This window comes from Plectropomus leopardus, chromosome 10 (genome assembly GCF_026936395.1).
Source record: "Plectropomus leopardus strain MGB_pleo_1.0 chromosome 10, ASM2693639v1, whole genome shotgun sequence".
NCBI classification, from domain to species: Eukaryota; Metazoa; Chordata; class Actinopteri; order Perciformes; family Serranidae; genus Plectropomus; species Plectropomus leopardus.
The window spans coordinates 36,791,714-36,808,082 of NC_142185.1; the positions used below are offsets into that span (position 1 = coordinate 36,791,714).

The following is a 16,369-nucleotide window of genomic DNA, read 5'->3' on the forward strand; positions in this document are numbered from 1 at the left end:
ACATGCCATTTTTTGACGTTTTTGCCATACTATAGCCTTGCTTCTTGGGTAGTTTTTTCGACATGCCAAAATTAATTGTTTTTGGCCGTTTTTGAAACTTTCTATGCTATGGTGTGTCTGAACACGCTATTTACTGCAGTTTTAAACAGTTTTCAGCAGTTTTTTGAACATGCCATTTTTTGACGTTTTTGCCATACTATAGCCTTGCTTTTTGGGTGATTTTTTCGACATCACAAATTTTATTGTTTTTGGCTGTTTTTGAAACTTTCTATGTTATGGCGAGTTTAAATACGCTATTTACTGTAGTTTTAAACAGTTTTCAGCAGTTTTTGGGACATGCCATTTTTTGACGTTTTTGCCATACTATAGCCTTGCTTCTTGGGTCATTTTTTCGACATGCCAAAATTAATTGTTTTTGGCCGTTTTTGAAACTTTCTATGCTATGGTGTGTCTGAACACGCTATTTACTGCAGTTTTAAACAGTTGTCAGCAGTTTTTGAACATGCCATTTTTTGACGTTTTTGCCATACTATAGCCTTGCTTTTTGGGTGATTTTTTCGACATGACAAATTTTATTGTTTTTGGCTGTTTTTGAAACTTTCTATGTTATGGCGAGTCTAAATACGCTATTTACTGCAGTTTTAAACCGTTTTCAGCAGTTTTTGGGACATGCCATTTTTTGACGTTTTTGCCATACTATAGCCTTGCTTCTTGGGTAGTTTTTTCGACATACCAAATTTTATTGTTTTTGGCTGTTTTTGAAACTTTCTATGCTATGGCATGTCTAAACACGTTATTTACTGCAGTTTTAAACTGTTTAAAGCAGTTTTTGGAACATGCCATTTTTTGACGTTTTTGCCATACTATAGCCTTGCTTTTTGGCTCATTTTTTCGACATGCCAAATTTTATTGTTTTTGGCTGTTTTTGAAACTTTCTATGCTATGGCATGTCTAAACACGCTATTTACTGCAGTTTTAAACTGTTTAAAGCAGTTTTGGGACATGCCATTTTTGACGTTTTGCCATACTATAGCCTTGCTTCTTGGGTAGTTTTTTCGACATGCCAGATTTTATTGTTTTTTGCTGTTTTTCAAAGTTTCTATGCTATGGCGTGTCTATATCGCTTATTTACTGCAGTTTTGAACTGTTTTCAACAGTTTTTGGAACATGCCATTTTTTGACGTTTTTGCCATACTATAGCCTTGCTTTTTGGGTCATTTTTTTGACATGCCAGATTCTATTGTTTTTTGACCATTTTTGAAACTTTCTATGCTATGGCGTGCCTAAACACTCTATTTAATGCAGTTTTAAACTGTTTTCAGCAGTTTTTGGAACATGCCATTTTTTGACATTTTTGCCATACTATAGCCTTGCTTCTTGGGTCATTTTTTCGACATGCCAAAATTAATTGTTTTTGGCCGTTTTTGAAACTTTCTATGCTATGGTGTGTCTGAACACGCTATTTACTGCAGTTTTAAACAATTGTCAGCAGTTTTTGAACATGCCATTTTTGACGTTTTTGCCATACTATAGCCTTGCTTTTTGGGTGATTTTTTCGACATGACAAATTTTATTGTTTTTGGCTGTTTTTGAAACTTTCTATGTTATGGCGAGTCTAAATACGCTATTTACTGTAGTTTTAAACTGTTTTCAGCAGTTTTTGGGACATGCCATTTTTTGACGTTTTTGCCATACTATAGCCTTGCTTCTTGGGTCATTTTTTCGACATGCCAAAATTAATTGTTTTTGGCCGTTTTTGAAACTTTCTATGCTATGGTGTGTCTGAACACGCTATTTACTGCAGTTTTAAACAGTTTTCAGCAGTTTTTTGAACATGCCATTTTTTGACGTTTTTGCCATACTATAGCCTTGCTTTTTGGGGGATTTTTTCGACATGCCATATTTCATTGTTTTTGGCTGTTTTTGAAACTTTCTATGCTATGGCGAGTCTAAACACGTTATTTACTGCAGTTTTACTGTTTAAAGCAGTTTTTGGAACATGCCATTTTTTGACGTTTTTGCCATACTATAGCCTTGCTTTTTGGGTCATTTTTTCGACATGCCAAATTTTATTGTTTTTGGCTGTTTTTGAAACTTTCTATGCTATGGCATGTCTAAACACGCTATTTACTGCAGTTCTAAACTGTTTAAAGCAGTTTTTGGGACATGCCATTTTTTGACGTTTTTGCCATACTATAGCCTTGCTTCTTGGGTCATTTTTTCGACATGCCAAATTTTATTGTTTTTGGCTGTTTTTGAAACTTTCTATGTTATGGCGGGTCTAAATACGCTATTTACTGTAGTTTTAAACAGTTTTCAGCAGTTTTTTGAACATGCCATTTTTTGACGTTTTTGCCATACTATAGCCTTGCTTCTTGGGTCATTTCTTCGACATGCCAAATTCAATTGTTTTTGGCCGTTTTTGAAACTTTCTATGCTATGGTGTGTCTGAACACGCCATTTACTGCAGTTTTTAACAGTTTTCAGCAGTTTTTTGAACATGCCATTTTTTGACGTTTTTGCCATACTATAGCCTTGCTTTTTGGGTGATTTTTTCGACATGACAAATTTTATTGATTTTGGCTGTTTTTGAAACTTTCTATGTTATGGCGAGTCTAAATACGCTATTTACTGTAGTTTTAAACTGTTTTCAGCAGTTTTTGGGACATGCCATTTTTTGACGTTTTTTTTGCCATACTATAGCCTTGCTTCTTGGGTCATTTTTCGACATGCCAAATTGTATTGTTTTTGGCTGTTTTTGAATCTTTCTATGCTATGGCGTGTCTAAACACACCATTTACTGCAGTTTTCAAAGGTTTTCAGTAGTTTTTTGAATATGCCATTTTTTGACGTTTTTGCCATACTATAGCCTTGCTCCTCGGGCCATTTATTTCGACGTGCCAAACTGTATTGTTTTTGGCCGTTTTTGAAAGTTTCTATGCTATGGCGTGTCTAAATACGCTATTTACTGCAGTTTTAAACTGTTTAAAGCAATTTTTTGAAAATGCCATTTTTTGACATTTTTGCCATACTATAGCCTTGCTTTTTGGGTCATTTTTTAGACATGCCAGATTTTATTGTTTTTTGGCTTTTTTTGAAACTTTCTGTGCTATGGCGTGTCTGAATACGCTATTTACTGCAGTTTTAACCTGTTTTCAGCAGTTTTTGGAACATGCCATTTTTTGACGTTTTTGCCATACTATAGCCTTGCTTTTTGGGTCATTTTTTAGACATGCCAAATTTTATTGTTTTTGGCTGTTTTTGAAACTTTATATGCTATGTCGAGTCTAAACACGCTATTTACTGTAGTTTTAAACTGTTTTCAGCAATGTTTGAGACATGCCATTTTTGACGTTTTTGCCATACTATAGCCTTGCTGTTTAGGTGATTTTTTCGACATGCCAAATTTTATTGTTTTTTGCCGTTTTTGAAACTTTCTATGCTATGGCGAGTCTAAACACGCTATTTACTGCAGTTTTAAACAATTGTCAGCAGTTTTTTGAACATGCCATTTTTTGACGTTTTTGCCATACTATAGCCTTGCTTTTTGGGTGATTTTTTCGACATGACAAATTTTATTGTTTTTGGCTGTTTTTGAAACTTTCTATGTTATGGCGGGTCTAAATACGCTATTTACTGTAGTTTTAAACTGTTTTCAGCAGTTTTTGGGACATGCCATTTTTTGACGTTTTTGCCATACTATAGCCTTGCTTCTTGGGTCATTTTTTCGACATGCCAAAATTAATTGTTTTTGGCCGTTTTTGAAACTTTCTATGCTATGGTGTGTCTGAACACGCTATTTACTGCAGTTTTAAACAGTTTTCAGCAGTTTTTTGAACATGCCATTTTTTGACGTTTTTGCCATACTATAGCCTTGCTGTTTTGGGGATTTTTTCGACATGACAAATTTTATTGTTTTTGGCTGTTTTGAAACTTTCTATGTTATGGCTTAGTCTAAATACGCTATTTACTGCAGTTTTAAACAGTTTTCAGCAGTTTTTGGGACATGCCATTTTTTGACGTTTTTGCCATACTATAGCCTTGCTTCTTGGGTCATTTCTTCGACATGCCAAATTCAATTGTTTTTGGCCGTTTTTGAAACTTTCTATGCTATGGTGTGTCTGAACACGCCTTTTACTGCAGTTTTTAACAGTTTTCAGCAGTTTTTTGAACATGCCATTTTTTGACGTTTTTGCCATACTATAGCCTTGCTTTTTGGGTGATTTTTTCGACATGACAAATTTTATTGATTTTGGCTGTTTTTGAAACTTTCTATGTTATGGCGAGTCTAAATACGCTATTTACTGTAGTTTTAAACTGTTTTCAGCAGTTTTTGGGACATGCCATTTTTTGACGTTTTTTTTGCCATACTATAGCCTTGCTTCTTGGGTCATTTTTCGACATGCCAAATTGTATTGTTTTTGGCTGTTTTTGAATCTTTCTATGCTATGGCGTGTCTAAACACACCATTTACTGCAGTTTTCAAAGGTTTTCAGTAGTTTTTTGAATATGCCATTTTTTGACGTTTTTGCCATACTATAGCCTTGCTCCTCGGGCCATTTTTTCGACGTGCCAAACTGTATTGTTTTTGGCCGTTTTTGAAAGTTTCTATGCTATGGCGTGTCTAAATACGCTATTTACTGCAGTTTTAAACTGTTTAAAGCAATTTTTTGAAAATGCCATTTTTTGACATTTTTGCCATACTATAGCCTTGCTTCTTGGGTCATTTTTTAGACATGCCAGATTTTATTGTTTTTTGGCTTTTTTTGAAACTTTCTGTGCTATGGCGAGTCTGAATACGCTATTTACTGCAGTTTTAAACAGTTTTCAGCATTTTTTTGAGCATGCCATTTTTTGACGTTTTTGCCATACTATAGCCTTGCTTTTTGGGTTTTATTGTTTTTGGCTGTTTTTGAAACTTTCTACGCTATGTCGAGTCTAAACACGCTATTTACTGTAGTTTTAAACTGTTTTCAGCAATGTTTGAGACATGCCATTTTTGACGTTTTTGCCATACTATAGCCTTGCTGTTTAGGTGATTTTTTCGACATGCCAAATTTTATTGTTTTTGGCCGTTTTTGAAACTTTCTATGCTATGGCGAGTCTAAACACGCTATTTACTGCAGTTTTAACCTGTTTTCAGCAGTTTTTGGGACATGCCATTTTTTGACGTTTTTGCCATACTATAGCCTTGCTTCTTGGGTCATTTTTTCGACATGCCAAATTTTATTGTTTTTGGCCGTTTTTGAAACTTTCTATGCTATGGCGTGTCTAAATACGCTATTTACTGCAGTTTTAAATTGTTTAAAGCAATTTTTTGAAAATGCAATTTTTGACATTTTTGCCATACTATAGCCTTGCTTCTTGGGTCATTTCTTCGACATGCCAAATTCAATTGTTTTTGGCTTTTTTTGAAACTTTCTATGCTATGGCGAGTCTAAACACGTTATTTACTGCAGTTTAAAACTGTTTAAAGCAGTTTTTGGGACATGCCATTTTTTGATGTTTTTGCCATACTATAGCCTTGCTTCTTGGGCCATTTTTTAGACATGCCAGATTTTATTGTTTTTTGGCTTTTTTTGAAACTTTCTGTGCTATGGCGTGTCTGAACACGCTATTTACTGCAGTTTTAAACAGTTTTCAGCATTTTTTTGAGCATGCCATTTTTTGACGTTTTTGCCATACTATAGCCTTGCTTATTGGGTCATTTTTTTGACATGCCGAATTTTATTGTTTTTGGCTGTTTTTGAAACTTTCTATGCTATGGCGTGTCTAAACACGCCATTTACTGCAGTTTTAAACAGTTTTCAGCAGTTTTTGGAACATGCCATTTTTGACGTTTTTGCCATACTATAGCCTTGCTTCTTGGGCCATTTTTTCGACGTGCCAAACTGTATTGTTTTTGCCGTTTTTGAAACTTTCTACGCTATGTCGAGTCTAAACACGCTATTTACTGTAGTTTTAAACTGTTTTCAGCAGTTTTTGGGACATGCCATTTTTTGACGTTTTTGCCATACTATAGCCTTGCTGTTTAGGTGATTTTTTCGACATGCCAAATTTTATTGTTTTTGGCCGTTTTTGAAACTTTCCATGCTATGGCGTGTCTAAACACGTTATTTACTGCAGTTTTAAACTGTTTAAAGCAATTTTTTGAAAATGCCATTTTTTGACATTTTTGCCATACTATAGCCTTGCTTCTTGGGTCATTTTTTAGACATGCCAGATTTTATTGTTTTTGGCTGTTTTTGAAACTTTCTATGCTATGGCGTGTCTAAACACGCCATTTACTGCAGTTTAAAACAGTTTTCAGCAGTTTTTGGAACATGCCATTTTTTGACGTTTTTGCCATACTATAGCCTTGCTTCTTGGGCCATTTTTTCGACGTGCCAAACTGTATTGTTTTTGGCAGTTTTTGAAACTTTCTACGCTATGTCGAGTCTAAACACGCTATTTACTGTAGTTTTAAACTGTTTTCAGCAGTTTTTGGGACATGCCATTTTTTGACGTTTTTGCCATACTATAGCCTTGCTGTTTAGGTGATTTTTTTCGACATGCCAAATTTTATTGTTTTTGGCCGTTTTTGAAACTTTCTATGCTATGGCGTGTCTAAACACGTTATTTACTGCAGTTTTAAACTGTTTAAAGCAATTTTTTGAAAATGCCATTTTTTGACATTTTTGCCATACTATAGCCTTGCTTCTTGGGTCATTTTTTAGACATGCCAGATTTTATTGTTTTTGGCTGTTTTTGAAATTTTATATGCTATGGCGTGTCGAAACAAGCTATTTACTGCAGTTTTAAACTGTTTTCAGCAGTTTTTGGAACATGCCATTTTTTGACGTTTTTGCCATACTATAGCCTTGCTTATTGGGTCATTTTTTTGACATGCCGAATTTGATTGTTTTTGGCTGTTTTTGAAACTTTCTATGCTATGGCGTGTCTAAACACGCCATTTACTGCAGTTTAAAACTGTTTAAAGCAGTTTTTGGGACATGCCATTTTTTGATGTTTTTGCCATACTATAGCCTTGCTTTTTGGGTCATTTTTTAGACATGCCAAATTTTATTGTTTTTGGCTGTTTTTGAAACTTTATATGCTATGGCGTGTCTAAACAAGCTATTTACTGCAGTTTTAAACAGTTTTCAGCAGTTTTTGGAACATGCCATTTTTGACGTTTTTGCCATACTATAGCCTTGCTTCTTGGGTCATTTTTTAGACATGCCAGATTTTATTGTTTTTGGCTGTTTTTGAAACTTTATATGCTATGGCGTGTCGAAACAAGCTATTTACTGCAGTTTTAAACTGTTTCCAGAAGTTTTTGGAACATGCCATTTTTTGACGTTTTTGCCATACTATAGCCTTGCTTTTTGGGTGATTTTTTTAGACATGCCAGAAGTTATTGTTTTTGGCTGTTTTTGAAACTTTCTATGCTATGGCGAGTCTAAACACGCTGTTTACTGCAGTTTTAAACAGTTTTCAGCAGTTTTTGGGACATGCCATTTTTTGACGTTTTTGCCATACTATAGCCTTGCTTCTTGGGTCATTTTTTCGACATGCCAAATTGTATTGTTTTTGGCTGTTTTTGAATCTTTCTATGCTATGGTGAGTCTAAACACGCTATTTACTGCAGTTTTAAACAGTTTTCAGCAATTTTTGGGACATGCCATTTTTTGACGTTTTTGCCATACTATAGCCTTGCTTCTTGGGTCATTTCTTCGACATGCCAAAATTAATTGTTTTTGGCCGTTTTTGAAACTTTCTATGCTATGGTGTGTATAAACACACTATTTACTGTCGTTTTAAATTCTTTAAAGCAGTTTTTCAGACATGCCATTTTTTGATGTTTTTGCCATACTATAGCCTTGCTTTTTGGGTTATTTTTTTAGACATGCCAGAAGTTATTGTTTTTGGCTGTTTTTGAAACTTTCTATGCTATGGCGAGTCTAAACACGCTGTTTACTGCAGTTTTAAACAGTTTTCAGCAGTTTTTGGGACATGCCATTTTTTGACGTTTTTGCCATACTATCGCCTTGCTTTTTGGGTGATTTTTTCGACATGCGAAATTTTATTGTTTTTGGTCATTTTTGAAACTTTCTATACTATGGCGAGTCTAAACACGTTATTTACTGCAGTTTTAAACAGTTTTCACCAGTTTTTTGGAACATGCCATTTTTTGACATTTTTGCCATACTATAGCCTTGCTTTTTGGGTGATTTTTTCAACATGCCAAATTTGATTGTTTTTGGCCGTTTTTAAAACTTTCTATGCTATGGCGAGTCTAAATACCCTATTTACTGTAGTTTTAAACTGTTTTCAGCAGTTTTTGGGACATGCCATTTTTTGACGTTTTTGCCATACTATAGCCTTGCTTTTTGGGTTATTTTTTTAGACATGCCAGAAGTTATTGTTTTTGGCTGTTTTTGAAACTTTCTATGCTATGGCGAGTCTAAACACGCTGTTTACTGCAGTTTTAAACAGTTTTAAATAGTTTTTGGGACATGCCATTTTTTGATGTTTTTGCCATACTATAGCCTTGCTTTTTGGGTCATTTTTTCGACATGCGAAATTTTATTGTTTTTGGTCATTTTTGAAACTTTCTATACTATGGCAAGTCTAAACACGTTATTTACTGCAGTTTTAAACAGTTTTCACCAGTTTTTTGGAACATGCCATTTTTTGACATTTTTGCCATACTATAGCCTTGCTTTTTGGGTTATTTTTTTAGACATGCCAGAAGTTATTGTTTTTGGCTGTTTTTGAAACTTTCTATGCTATGGAGTGTCTAAACATGCTATTTACTGCAGTTTTAAACTGTTTTCAGCAGTTTTTGGGACATGCCATTTTTTGATGTTTTTGCCATACTATAGCCTTGCTTCTTGGGTCATTTTTTCGACATGCCAAATTGTATTGTTTTTGGCTGTTTTTGAAACTTTCTACGCTATGACAAGTCTAAATACGCTATTTACTGCAGTTTTAAACTGTTTTCAGCAGTTTTTGGGACATGCCATTTTTTGACGTTTTTGCCATACTATAGCCTTGCTTCTTGGGTCATTTTTTAGACATGCCAGATTTTATTGTTTTTGGCTGTTTTTGAAACTTTATATGCTATGGCATGTCTAAACACGCTATTTACTGCAGTTTTAAACAGTTTTCAGCAGTTTTTGGGACATGCCATTTTTTGACGTTTTTGCCATACTATAGCCTTGCTTCTTGGGTCATTTTTTCGACATGCCAAATTGTATTGTTTTTGGCTGTTTTTGAATCTTTCTATGCTATGGTGAGTCTAAACACGCTATTTACTGCAGTTTTAAACAGTTTTCAGCAATTTTTGGGACATGCCATTTTTTGACGTTTTTGCCATACTATAGCCTTGCTTTTTGGGTCATTTTTTCGACATGACAAATTTTATTGTTTTTGGCTGTTTTTGAAACTTTCTATGCTATGGTGTGTATAAACACACTATTTACTGTCGTTTTAAATTCTTTAAAGCAGTTTTTCAGACATGCCATTTTTTGATGTTTTTGCCATACTATAGCCTTGCTTTTTGGGTTATTTTTTTAGACATGCCAGAAGTTATTGTTTTTGGCTGTTTTTGAAACTTTCTATGCTATGGCGAGTCTAAACACGCTATTTACTGTAGTTTTAAACTGTTTTCAGCAGTTTTTGGGACATGCCATTTTTTGACGTTTTTGCCATACTATAGCCTTGCTTCTTGGGTCATTTTTTCGACATGCCAAATTGTATTGTTTTTGGCTGTTTTTGAAACTTTCTACGCTATGACAAGTCTAAATACGCTATTTACTGCAGTTTTAAACTGTTTTCAGCAGTTTTTGGGACATGCCATTTTTTGATGTTTTTGCCATACTATAGCCTTGCTTTTTGGCTCATTTTTTCGACATGCCAAATTTTATTGTTTTTGGCCATTTTTGAAACTTTCTATGCTATGGCGAGTCTAAACACGCTATTTACTGCAGTTTTAAACTGTTTTCAGCAGTTTTTGGGACATGCCATTTTTTGACGTTTTTGCCATACTATAGCCTTGCTTCTTGGGTCATTTTTTCGACATGCCAAATTGTATTGTTTTTGGCTGTTTTTGAAACTTTCTACGCTATGACAAGTCTAAATACGCTATTTACTGCAGTTTTAAACTGTTTTCAGCAGTTTTTGGGACATGCCATTTTTTGATGTTTTTGCCATACTATAGCCTTGCTTTTTGGCTCATTTTTTCAACATGCCAAATTTTATTGTTTTTGGCCATTTTTGAAACTTTCTATGCTATGGCGAGTCTAAACACGCTATTTACTGCAGTTTTAAACAGTTTTCAGCAGTTTTTGGGACATGCCATTTTTTGACGTTTTTGCCATACTATAGCCTTGCTTCTTGGGTCATTTTTTCGACATGCCAAATTGTATTGTTTTTGGCTTTTTTTGAAACTTTCTGTGCTATGGCGTGTCTGAACACGCCATTTACTGCAGTTTTAAACTGTTTAAAGCAGTTTTTGGAACATGCCATTTCTTGACGTTTTTGCCATACTATAGCCTTGCATTTTGGGTCATTTTTTCAACATGCCAAATTTTATTGTTTTTGGCTGTTTTTGAAACTTTCTATGCTATGGAGTGTCTTAACATGCTATTTACTGCAGTTTTAAACTGTTTCCAGAAGTTTTTGGAACATGCTATTTTTTGACATTTTTGCCATACTATAGCCTTGCTGTTTAGGTGATGTTTTCAACATGCCAAATTTTATTGTTTTTGGCTGTTTTTGAAACTTTCTACGCTATGACAAGTCTAAATACGCTATTTACTGCAGTTTTAAACTGTTTTCAGCAGTTTTTGGGACATGCCATTTTTTGATGTTTTTGCCATACTATAGCCTTGCTTCTTGGGTAGTTTTTTCGACATACCAAATTTTATTGTTTTTGGCCATTTTTGAAACTTTCTATGCTATGGCGAGTCTAAACACGCTATTTACTGCAGTTTTAAACAGTTTTCAGCAGTTTTTGGGACATGCCATTTTTTGACGTTTTTGCCATACTATAGCCTTGCTTTTTGGGTTATTTTTTTAGACATGCCAGAAGTTATTGTTTTTGGCTGTTTTTGAAACTTTCTATGCTATGGAGTGTCTAAACATGCTATTTACTGCAGTTTTAAACTGTTTTCAGCAGGTTTTGGGACATGCCATTTTTTGACGTTTTTGCCATACTATAGCCTTGCTTCTTGGGTCATTTTTTCGACATGCCAAATTGTATTGTTTTTGGCTGTTTTTGAAACTTTCTACGCTATGACAAGTCTAAATACGCTATTTACTGCAGTTTTAAACTGTTTTCAGCAGTTTTTGGGACATGCCATTTTTTGATGTTTTTGCCATACTATAGCCTTGCTTTTTGGCTCATTTTTTCAACATGCCAAATTTTATTGTTTTTGGCCATTTTTGAAACTTTCTATGCTATGGCGAGTCTAAACACGCTATTTACTGCAGTTTTAAACAGTTTTCAGCAGTTTTTGGGACATACCATTTTTTGACGTTTTTGCCATACTATAGCCTTGCTTCTTGGGTCATTTTTTCGACATGCCAGAAGTTATTGTTTTTGGCTGTTTTTGAATCTTTCTATGCTATGGTGAGTCTAAACACGCTATTTACTGCAGTTTTAAACAGTTTTCAGCAATTTTTGGGACATGCCATTTTTTGACGTTTTTGCCATACTATAGCCTTGCTTCTTGGGTAGTTTTTTTGACATGCCAAATTTTATTGTTTTTGGCTGTTTTTGAAACTTTCTATGCTATGGCATGTCTAAATACATTATTCACTGCAGTTTTGAACAGTTTTCAGCAGTTTTTGGAACAAGCCATTTTTTGATGTTTTTGTCATACTATAGCCTTGCTTTTTAGGTGATGTTTTCGACATGCCAAATTTTATTGTTTTTGGCCGTTTTTGAAACTTTCTATGCTATGGTGTGTCTGAACACGCTATTTACTGCAGTTTTAAACAGTTTTCAGCAGTTTTTTGAACATGCCATTTTTTGACGTTTTTGCCATACTATAGCCTTGCTTTTTGGGTGATTTTTTTAGACATTCCAGAAGTTATTGTTTTTGGCTGTTTTTGAAACTTTCTATGCTATGGCATGTCTAAACATACTATTTCCTGCAGTTTTAAACTGTTTCCAGAAGTTTTTGGAACATGCCATTTTTTGACATTTTTGCCATACTATAGCCTTGCTTTTTAGGTGATGTTTTCGACATGCCAAATTTTATTGTTTTTGGCTGTTTTTTAAACTTTCTATGCTATGGCGTGTCTAAATACGCAATTTACTGCAGTTTTCACCTGTTTTCAGCAGTTTTTGGGACATGCCATTTTTTGACGTTTTTGCCATACTATAGCCTTGCTTCTTGGGTCATTTTTTCGACATGCCAAATTTTATTGTTTTTGGCCGTTTTTAAAACTTTCTACGCTATGGCGAGTCTAAACACATTATTTAATGTAGTTTTAAACAGTTTTCAGATATTTTTGGAACATGCCATTTTTTGACGTTTTTGCCATACTATAGCCTTGCTTTTTGGGTAATTTTTCGACATGATAAACTTTAGTGTTGTTGGCCGTTTTTAAAACTTTCTACGCTATGGCGAGTCTAAATACATTACTCACTGCAGTTTTAAATAGTTTTTGGAACATGCCATTTTTTGATGTTTTTGCCATACTATAGCCTTGCTTTTTGGGTGATTTTTTCGACATGCCAAATTTAATTGTTTTTGGCTGTTTTTTTAAACTTTCTATGCTATGGCGTGTCTAAACACGTTGTTTACTCTAGTTTTAAACTGTTTTCAGATGTATTTGGAACATGCCATTTTTTGACGTTTTTGCCATACTATAGCCTTGCTTTTTGGGTGATTTTTTCGTCATGCCAAATTTTATTGTTTTTGGCCGTTCTTGAAACTTTCTACACTATGGCGAGTCTAAATACGCTATTTACTGCAGTTTCAAACTGTTTAAATCAGTTTTTGGGACATGCCATTTTTTGACATTTTTGCCATACTATAGCCTTGCTTTTTAGGTGATGTTTTCGACATGCCAAATTTTATCCTTTTTGGCTGTTTTTGAAACTTTCTATGCTATGGCGTGTCTAAATACGCTATTTACTGCAGTTTTAACATGTTTTCAGCAGTTTTTGGGACATGCCATTTTTTGACGTTTTTGCCATACTATAGCCTTGCTTCTTGGGTCATTTTTTCGACATGCCAAATTTGATTGTTTTTGGCTGTTTTTGAAACTTTCTATACTATGGCGTGTCTAAACACGCTATTTACTGCAGTTTTAAACTGTTTTCAGCAGTTTTTGGAACATGCCATTTTTTGACATCTTCGCCATACTATAGCCTTGCTTTTTGGGTCGTTTTTTCGACATGAAATATTTTCAAGTTTTTGGCCATTTTTGCAACTTTCTATGCTATAGCATGTCTAAACAAGCTGTTTACTGCAGTCTTAAACTGTTTTCAGCAGTTTTTGGGACATGGCATTTTTCATATTTTTGCTATACTATAGCCTTGCTTTTTGGGTCATTTCTTTAACATGCCACATCATGCAGTGTCTGGCCGTTTTTGCAGCGTTTTATTCTATGGTGTGTCAGTGCCAGTTCTCAACTGTTTTAAGTGGTTTTTGGGACATATCATATTTCGACATTTGTCAGCATGCCAAGACATGCAATAGCATAGGATGTTGCAACACAATAAAATAGCAGGTCGAATAAATGACCCAAAACGCCATACTCAGTGTTTCCCACTGATTGAAAGGCGAACACCAAAGGATTCAAAAAAGGTTAAAACTGCTCAAGGCAGGCTTTATTGACAAAAATTTCAAAGCGTTAAGTTAAAGACAACAGTTACCTCACTGGTATTTACAGGAGCTACATATCCTGTCTAACAGCGTCCAGGTAAGATAAGGCAAAAAGCACATACATTGATCTGCTGTTCCTCTGTTATCCGGAAGTCTGTGGCTTCATCACTCTCACCACCCTCTGACTCTCCTCACTGGCTGGGCTAACGGTGGCCTGTTCAAGTAGAAACATGTTGTTTCCTGTTAACGATTGTTCAAACATTTGCTGCTGCTGCTGATTCATGATCATGTTCAACATGCTCATGTTCATGTTCATGAAGGGCTTCATCTCCCTTATGGGGAATGAGCTGCCTGCGTTAGGATCTGAGTGCGAGTTTGGACCCTGTGCTGTCATAAGACTTTTTGTCGGGATTTTGGACCCTGTGCTACAGTATTACTTTTTGGCGGGATTTTGGACCCTGTTCTGTCGTATGACTTTTTGGCGGGATTTTGGACACTGTGCTATGTAAAAATATCTTTAACCCCCCTCCAAAAAACCCATCATACTACATGTGGTCCAGAATGGCGTCAAACAGTCAAACTATAGCATTTTGTTCAAACCGTAGAAAGAAAAACACAGTAGTATGCTATAAAATATGTCATGAAAAATTTCATTTAAAAGTAAATCAAACCATGAAAGTCAAAGACGTTTTTCTCACCACATGGTGTGTCCCCTGTTGTGTTTCCAGGTATGCCATCTCCATGGCGAGGAAGATCGGCGCCCGGGTGTACGCGCTGCCTGAGGACCTGGTGGAGGTCAAACCTAAGATGGTGATGACAGTGTTTGCCTGCCTGATGGCGCGCGGCATGAAGAGAGTCTAAAGAGCACAACGACAGAAAATATTAGATTCACAAGTTTCCAACAGGGATCACGAGTGAAACGTGTGGTGATGCCTGAAGGCAAACGCACAGCAGTCTGTTACTGATATTTTTTTACATGTACTTAAAAAAGGCTTCAGGCTTTCAACTCAAACAAGACTTCTGGATGTTATTCTGCAAACATGAAGACGTAGAAATAATCTGTTTAACCATTTTTGTTGCAATATAATTTTTCTTTAAAACATTTCTGTTATCTGCAGGTTAAGGAAGGATTGTCTTTGTCTCACCTGCTCAGGTGTTTCACTTTGATCACACGAATTCAAAACTTTACGCCAAATGTTTGCAACAAATAAACAGATTTTTGTATTAAAAATTGTGTTGTTTCATGGTGTTATTTAAGAGATTGTCCTTTAACCTCACTAACTATTTAAGTTGCAGACCTGCAGCGGTTCATTGTCTCACCTGGCTGCGGTGATGGACAGGTGCACTCCAGGACACTGAGACACTCGTCAAACGTTAAACAGAAACTTTTAACCACAGAGGGCAAAACAAGGTTTTCACTCATTTTCATGGAGAGAATTTTGAAACTTTGCTGACTTTCCAAGAACCAAAAATAGAGTTCAGGGCGCCCACAGTCACGAAAATGTGTCAGAGTCACTGACAGATTTAGAGAATCACTAAAATTTGAGTGTAATGATTAACATTTTGTATGAGCAAATATTTGGTATATATATACGTCATGTTAACATTTTGTGGAAGGTTATACTCTTAAGATGTTATTGTGACAATGTAAAAGTTTTGTTTGCCGTTTCATTCAAAACTTCATCCTAAAGCATGCACTCAGAGTTTAGTAGGACATCATTTTTGTATTCAAAAAAATCATTAGTATGGCAAAAATTTGAAAAAACACAACAGTATTGGTATCATGGTAAAGTGCTAAATTTCTTTTATTAAAAATGTCAAAGTATAGCACACCAAATAATGTTTCTAAAAAAATAAAAGATGTTATAACTATTTTGAAATTTCACAATGCATCAGAAAAAAAGCAATTTAGAAAATCCTTCCTTAAATGTCTTTGCATTTTTAGACTAACGTGATGCCTTTTCAGACTTCTGAAAGATCCACAGGAATCTTTATATATATCTTATATATATATATATATAAAACGTTTTTATATCTTTATATATATATTTATATCTTTTTTTATATCGTTTTAATATTTTTATGAATAATATTTATATCTGAGAGCTGCAGCTTCATGTTTATCGCACAGACGTGAGAGTGGAATCAACGTGAACATCTGACTCAAAAAAAACTCTTTTCCCAAAACATCAAACGTAGGAAAGTTTTCGGTTACTCACCACAGCCGTCGGAGGTTTGTGTGAATGCTGAGCCGCGTTCATGACGGACGGACGGACGAAACATTCACACACAGCTGAGACAAACAGGACGGGGACGACACTCACACGACAAATAAACATGAATGAAATCACAACAACGAGATTGAACTAAACAATCTGTTTAATGAAAGAAAAAAGATCTCCAAAGGAAAGAGCACCGGTAAAAAAACGAGGAGGTGATGCGAGTTAATCCGTCTTTGACTCGTGGAAAAGAAACGTGAAGGAGGTGGCAGAGTTCAGAGGCAGGACCCGAAAAACCTCACAGCTTATTTACAGTTTTTTTAA

The 16,369-nt window shown here is 35.1% G+C and overlaps 1 protein-coding gene across 1 annotated transcript in view; it reads left to right on the top strand.

The window, feature by feature from the left end:
* Window positions 1-15,057, top strand: part of lcp1 (lymphocyte cytosolic protein 1 (L-plastin)) — a 51,971-nt gene extending 36,914 nt beyond the window's left edge. Inside the window, exon 16 of the mRNA XM_088083802.1 lies at window positions 14,555-15,057. Within this exon, the coding sequence (XP_087939928.1) occupies window positions 14,555-14,687 (133 nt within the window). The 3' untranslated portion in view covers window positions 14,688-15,057. The remainder of the gene's footprint in view (window positions 1-14,554) is intronic.
* The last annotated feature ends 1,312 nt before the right edge of the window (window positions 15,058-16,369 follow it).